General features: G+C 42.6%; 1 protein-coding gene across 1 annotated transcript; it reads right to left on the reverse strand.

Moving 5' to 3' along the window:
- Window positions 1-328: 328 nt before the first annotated feature.
- On the reverse strand, window positions 329-830 carry LOC127235520 (60S ribosomal protein L27a). The gene has a single exon (XM_051202851.1). The coding sequence runs from the start codon at window positions 808-810 to the stop codon at window positions 364-366; it is 447 nt and encodes a 148-aa protein (XP_051058808.1). The 5' UTR covers window positions 811-830; the 3' UTR covers window positions 329-363.
- Between the last annotated feature and the right edge of the window lie 6,596 nt (window positions 831-7,426).

A 7,426-nucleotide genomic window follows, 5' to 3' on the forward strand; every position in this document is an offset into this window, starting at 1 on the left:
ATGTGTTCATGGCAGGAGCCTTGCTTCTGTAGGCTTCGCCCGTGGAAAGCACAAAAATAAAACCTAAATTAGGAACACCCATTCTTCTATGATAAGAGATGGTAAATGGCTCATAATCTTGAAGTCATGAATGTAGGCCACTGGGCTAAGGGATTAGTGGGACATGAGGACAACCTCTTTTTAGACAGCAACTTGGGCAGCATGTTTGTATTCAGTTGATTCTAGTTTGGACATAAAGATGGCCAGCCCATGATACTACTTAAATTTTTTTTTTGTTTTTGTTTTGTTTTATCCCAAGTATGTGCTCTTTTTTTTTTTTTTCACTTGGAAAATGTTAGCATTTAATTAACCTCCCTGGGTGGTTCAAGCCACCAGGACACAGGCACCTCCAACACCCTTTATCTTCTCTTCAGCTCTTCTGCTGAAAAATTTGGCTTTCACGATGACAGGTTGTTTAGGGAGCTTCCCCTTCCCCAGAACTTTGTAGTAGCCCGATCGCACAACATCAATGATGGGAGCAGCTCCAGTCTTGTTCTTGGCAGCATTGACCCTAGTCTGTTCACTGACCAGTGTCCACAACTTATCCAGGTTGACTGTTGGGCAGAAGCTCTGGTTCCTCTTTAAGTGGTAATGCCTCATACCAACTTTCCCAAAGTAACCTGGATGGTATTTGTCGAAGTTGATCCTGTGGTGATGCATGCCTCCAGCATTCCCGCGGCCTCCTGGGTGCTTGCGGTGTTTACCAATGCGACCGTGGCCATGGCTTACGTGGCCCCGGAGTTTCCGGGTCTTCCTCAGTCTGGATGGCATGGCGGCGGCAGAAAGGAAAGAGCAAGTATGTGCTCTTTTAAACCCCTTTCTAATGTGTTATTGTCAAATGGATGCAATTAGCCATTTAACCATCTTTAAGTGTGCAATTATATAGGGTTTAGTTGAGTCACCATGCATACAACAATGAACACTATAATTTCTAGAAATTTGCATCCTCCTGAATGAACTATGCCCATTAAGAAAAACACTTCCTTACCCTTTCCCTGTTCCAGGCCACATTGTCCCCTGTCTCTATAAGGGGACTCATACACTTTTTGACTTTTGTGCTTTGACTGTTTCTTTTAACAAAGTCGAGGTTCATCTATATTGTCACACCTCAAAGGGTGGAAACGTGCTGGGTTTTGTGGTTGTTGTTGATTTGTCTCTGTATTTAGTTTAGGATTGAATCAAACTGTGCTTTAGCTCAGAGGCTTGCTTCGGCAAGTTTTGATTTAGTGAGTTTAAGCTCACCTTCTTTTCTTAAGGTGCTTTGAATTAGATTTAAACAGATTTATGCAAAACAATAGCATGCTACCACTAACATACAGACAACACAGAACCTCACTCTTCCTTCAGCCAAATAATCTTCATTGTTACACATATCATTTACCCACGCACGCATTCACTGGTGCAGGTTGTCCCCACCTTTTGGCTGTTGTGAATAATGTTGCTATGAAAGTGGGGGCAAGCCAAGCCTCGTTTGGAAAGTTCCAGTCCAGCTCAATAGCCTGAAAGTCCTGAGTCTCAGCTGGGAGGAGATACAGTATTGGTGAGTTTAAGAAGACAGGCAACATTTGGCTAAAGTTCTGGTTTGAAATCTAGTCATCTTGATGTCTTTTTCTTTCTCCTGAAGTCTGACTTTCTCCTGGAATCTAATTCAGCTCTCAGACCCACCTTGTTGTGGTGGCAGACGGATGACAGAAGGCCTTGGGTTGGAAAAAGCCACCGGGCCAGCTGAGTGTGGCTCCTTTCCATGTTATGGGGGAATTTGTATAGAAAGTATTACAACTGAGTGACAGTTGTTTAATATTCAAATTACAAGAACTTTCTGTGTTATGGTTTTGCCATTTGATGTATTAGACTCTGTAATTTGATTGAATTTGTAAGTTGGAACTATGTTTAACAAACAGAGGCTGACACGATTTTGCTAAGTATTTATACTAGACCCACTGCGGTCACGTGGGATCCAGAAAGATAGTTTGGGGTGGCTGGAGCCCACACTGGCCAAAGTTTAAATTTCACGAGAAACTTTCTTGGAGATGAAATCCATGTTCCGCTCATTCGGGCTTATTATACGATGATGGATGTGAGACAAGAGAAGACGGGGTCCAAAATAGGGAGTATGGAGGTCAAAAGTCAAAGGGATTGCTGGTCTTCAAGAAATGGTCCAAGGGGGACCAGAAAAGTACTTAATGGTCTGATTTTATTATTGTTTTCTCTCACAAGGCCTTCTTGGCCGTGGGTATAAATACACACTCATTAGCAGAACTTTCCAGCATGTATTTTCTCTGGGGAATAACTAAGGTCTGCTGATTCCAAGATGGGTAAGTGGCTGTGGAGCCAGTTTTCTGGGCCCAGAAATGGGTGACATCACCCCCTTTTCTGTGCTCAGCTTAGATCTGAACCAACTGGCCTCACCCAGGAACCGTCAACACATTTTAATTTAGTGATGTTAGGATTGCCCTGGCCTCATAAGGTAGTTTTAAGCAGATTTATGCAGATCTCCAATACAATATTAGTAAGATCCAAATAAATCAGAAAACGATAGCAATTTTCAACATCTTAGAAATGATGGTTTTAAATTATTAGAGGTTACTGTATGGTTAAAAATGATAAGCAAGCAGATTCATTCCATTCCTAAATAGGTTCCGGTTTTTAAAATTATTGCATATTAATTTTTAAGTTTATGAATATAATTACTCATGAAGGTGCTCATAAAAATACATAACAGAGAAGAACTGCGCACAATCTAGCACCCTAAAAGCTATGAAGGTATTTTTCTGTAGTTCTATATAGTGTGTCCCTTTAGTTACTTTTCTTTGCATATTTAATTATAATTTAGGGATAACTTTGCACCTTTTTATTTTCACTTAATGTTGTGTGGAAACATTTCCCGTGTTTTTACATTGTCTTCAAAGCCTTGATAGTAAGCGGCTCAATCACGGAAAAGCATACACCACAGAGCACTTTGATGACTTCCAGGGTTAAACTCAACTAGGCTGTGGGCGTTCCAGATTTGTGATTCAAGAGCTGGCCATTGCAAAGGTCCACAACACAGAGCAACTAGGAAGTTTTTTGGAGGCATGTGGGGACTCTGAATCACAAGATTAGAGTCTAGGAGCTAGCTAGTTGACTCTGATCTGACTAGTTGGTTAGCATCAGGATCTTAGCCTAATTTGCTTTCTGATTATTCCAGTATTTAAGGTTCTGGTTGATTTATTCATCTTGGAGCATGTTTTTAAGCAAGGTAGCACAAAAAGGCCTAAACAAGGGCATTGGAGAGAAGACTCTGAGTTTCCCCTTTAACAACTTTGATGGCTCAGTCCTGTCTAGGGAGGGCTTGATTGACAGGTGTAAGAGACAGCCTGTTTCCATGGGAACCTGTTTTACCAGTGGCATGTTTCTGTTCTAATCCCTGCTTCTAAAGATCTAGGGCCCTGAAGAGGAGTGGGGACTAGTGGGAAGGGGGTTCTCAAAAGCACAGATGGGGGATAGTAGGATGTAATGAACACAGGTGAACAGGACTGAGATCCTTGTGGGCGATGATTGGCCACAACTATCCCTCACATGGATGTGGAAAGGAGCTAGGGGAGTAGATTGGGTAGTGGGCAGATGGAAGACAGAGAGAATGGAGAGAACGGCATAGAGAGGAGCGTGAGTAAGGACCAAAATGACAGGGTTAAGGTAAACACAGAAAAGGCAGGCCCTCTTGTTAAACAATACAGATAATCCCCACAGCTTTGGAAATGATGTTACTGTGAATCCCTGAGTTCTGGAAGATAGCGAGTGAGCTTCCTGAGCTTAAAGGGTGCCAGTCTTAACCACAAGACTGAGTTTTTAGGTCATGTACAAAAATATTAGCATTCCTTGTTCAAATAAACAGGATATAGTCTGAGGACACACGGTTGTCTAGTTTTACTCTGAAAAGAACAATTATGAAAGCACAGAGGATAAACAGTAGAAGGTTATGCTGTGACCCACACAACCACGCTGGAGTTCACCTTCCAGAACAAGAGAATGTCTTAAGGAAGAGAAGGAAACAGCCTTTGCTTTTCCAAGTTCGGTCTCAACAAAGTTCCTGGCAAGATTCTAAAGATATATTTTCTTTTCCTTCCTTGCCTCCTTCTTTCTTGAAATTTTTACACCTCCCCAACCCCCGCAGCTGTCTGAGTGGTCACTGAAACAGCCAGTGTGTTAAGAGTACATTTCCTATGCAAACAAACACAGCTCAGACCCAAGAGAAAGGAGAGCAGTCCTGTCAACCCGATAGGACCCAGCTCATGGTAATTTCTGTAACTGAAGTATCCAAGGGATTCCAGGGTACAGGAGTGACTCATAAAACGGGTCTGGGACCACACAAAAACATATGCTGGCTCCAGGCGGGCACTGAAGAGAAGGGCCCTTAAGTGTAGGAAGCAGCCTACTCACACTGGATGATGTTTAGAAATCCACCCCTTTAAAATTAGAAATCCCCCTTTAAAATTAAAGACCCTTCTAAGGCTTCTCTGGAGCTGGAGGCCATGAAGCCCACACAGTGCCCAGGAGGCCGCTGAGATCACGAAACTTGAATTTCTTTCTCAAGGTCTTCTGAATCTTTTGGAAACTTGCCCTGATTCAGATTTCATGCCAGGCATTCTCACGGAGAGCCAGGTGGCAGTGTACATGGCTCGTTTCTTTCATTGTTTTTCTTTTCTTTTTGAGACTATGATTTCTCCCTCCCCTTTCCTTCCTATAAACCCTGCCCTCAGCCCCTCCCTGTTCTCTTTCAAATTCAGGGTCTCTTTTTCTATTATTGTACATATCCTATATGTAATATATTCATAAATATAACCTTCTCAGCTTGTATATTACTACTTGTATGTGTATGTTTTCAGGGATGATCATTTGGTATTGGTTACCATTTAGTGTTCTTTTTTAAAAAAGACAACACCTAATTTTTCTCAGATAAGTAGTAGGCTGGATGGTAATAGAGTTCCTAAATCCATTTTGGGTTCAGTTGTCTTTGGGTATTCTCCAGCAAAAAGAATTTGTGTGTGTGTGTGTGTGTGTGTGTGTGTTGTCCTCCCATTATAAAATTCTAGTCTCCAAATTCTCTGTAATCAGAGTGGTCATAAAATTTGTTCTTTTTTTTTTTTTTTTTTTTGTAAAGGTGGGAGAGCTGTTAATATTCTAAATTAAAGTTCTCAAGCTAGGTATGCAGATGAACACTTTTAATCCCAGTGCTTGGGAGGCAGAAGCAGGAGGATCTCTGTGAGCAGGAGGCCAGCCAAAGCCACTTTCTCAAAAATCTGTCTGTCTGTCTGTCTGTCTGTCTGTCTGTCTGTCTGTCTGTCTGTCTATTAATCATCTACCTAGCTATCTTTCTGGGCTTTTGGCAGTTTCCATTATACTCCCATGGAAACTAGAGTCCAGCCTCTTTAGGTTGGCAAGAGGACTCTCTCGGCAGGGTGGCCATCCAGCCTCTCAAGAGATGGAAGCCTGATTTCCTCAATGTAAGTGGCAGCTTTGACTGGCTGCAAGGAGATCCTCAGTTTGTTTAATTTGGAATAAAGTTTTATGAGTTAATCGCTAGTGAGGGAAAGCAGCAGTAAACACAGAGCATATTGGTCATTATTCCAAGTATTTCTACATTCTTTCTCATGCATGGAAGGAGAGAAAATAATAAAAAAAAATCTATGAAACTCCCCAAGGAAGCATGATACTTAAACATGTGTGAGTATGTATGTGAGTTGTGAGTGCACATGTATGTGTGATCTTGTTTTGACCAGACCATCTGGTGTACAACACATCCAAGGAATAAAGGTAAACATTTACCAGGAGATCCACATGGTTTCTCTGTGTATATACACAATGTAGAAGACTCTTATATCTCTAGAAAGAAGAGATAAACACAGACCTCTCTATGCATTTATGAACACAGCTCTGTTCTTTGCAGACCGAACTGTTATTTATTTTAGTGGGCTTTCCAAACTCAGGTGGGCTGAGATGCCAGGCAGACACACACAGTCTGGAAATGATCAATACCACCTCTGAGGAAATGCTGCCTTTCCCCTCAAGTTTAATAACATGGGAGGAAAATGCAGGGAGATGGTGAGACGATGGTGTGCTGAAAAGCAGATTAAATCTTGATTATATCACAACATAAATAATACGATAGCTAAACATGTTAAAGGTGAGCTTGAAGTGGTCTTAAAAACAAAGGAGGCAATTTACCTGATTTATTAGGGAAAGAGAAATGGAGCTTGGTGTGTGTTCTGTGGGTTTTATGTTTAATGGGACAGACTTTTAGGGAAACTGTTGAGGATTTGGAGACACTAAACCTATGGCTCCTGGGATGCTGGCTGGAGTTTTGAGCCTGGAGGAAGGGAGAAAACACCCACCAACCAGGTATGCCAACCAACCAACCACAGAACCTGAGGGGAAACTTGGCTATTGTTTCTGAGGGGACTCAGGTTATCAGGCCACACTATAAGGTATCCCTCAAACTCAAAACAGAAATGGAGATTTATTAGGACTTATGGGATGTCTCTGATAACTGATGCTCTCCTTTCGGTGCCTCTGTGTTGTTGAAGACTCTTTTGTGAGATGGGAATCTAACTTTGGGTTTTTCTACATTCATTGCAATCTGGACCTTGTGGCTCACATCTGAGAAGCTCAGGCTGAAGCCCCTCTTCTGAGGGTCTCTCAGTTCCCATAAGAGTAGATAGCATGAGCATGTTATTGATGGCTGGGCTGTGTTAGGAATGGGGTGCAGGCTCTGGCAGGCATGTTTCTAGTGTGTCTCTGAGTCTAGATTACCTTGTCAGCCTGTCAGATCTGCCCTGGATCTAAGATCATGATTTTCAGTTGGCTGGAAAACCCGGCTTCTAGGAAGCAAGACTCAGCAGGATCAGGAAAAGGCTAACCAAAAGTCCCCATGTGCTGATGAGGTCTGTAAGAAACTTGAGGATGCCTCTCTGTCCTGACAAATGTGACAAGGCTGTAGGCTTCCACAGGACAATGGCCAGGCCTATTTGCTCAGCAACTGATGCCCAGAGCATGAGAATGAGAAACCAAAAGATACTGATTGAATCAGTAAAACAGAAAGCTGGAAGTAACAAGGGGCTTCCAACAACTCAGTCGGATGGCCTGTAACCTCATGCGATCCATAGCGTGACTTTTGTGAAGGGGTGGGCACCTCAGCAGTGTGGAAGCTGTGTGGGAGAGGGACTGCCAGCATGGTTGCTTGGGAGATCAAACATTTCTGCCTGTCATTAATAGTGATGACAGGCACCGCCTGTCACATGCCAAGTGTGCTGCTTCTGGAAGTAAAACAAAGAGAAACAGACGGCATCTTTGACCCTGGACATGGGTGGGTAGATTAGCAAATCTCGAACTCTCTAGGACTGTGCAACAG

The sequence above is a fragment of the Phodopus roborovskii genome, unplaced genomic scaffold (assembly GCF_943737965.1).
Source record: "Phodopus roborovskii unplaced genomic scaffold, PHOROB, whole genome shotgun sequence".
NCBI classification, from domain to species: Eukaryota; Metazoa; Chordata; class Mammalia; order Rodentia; family Cricetidae; genus Phodopus; species Phodopus roborovskii.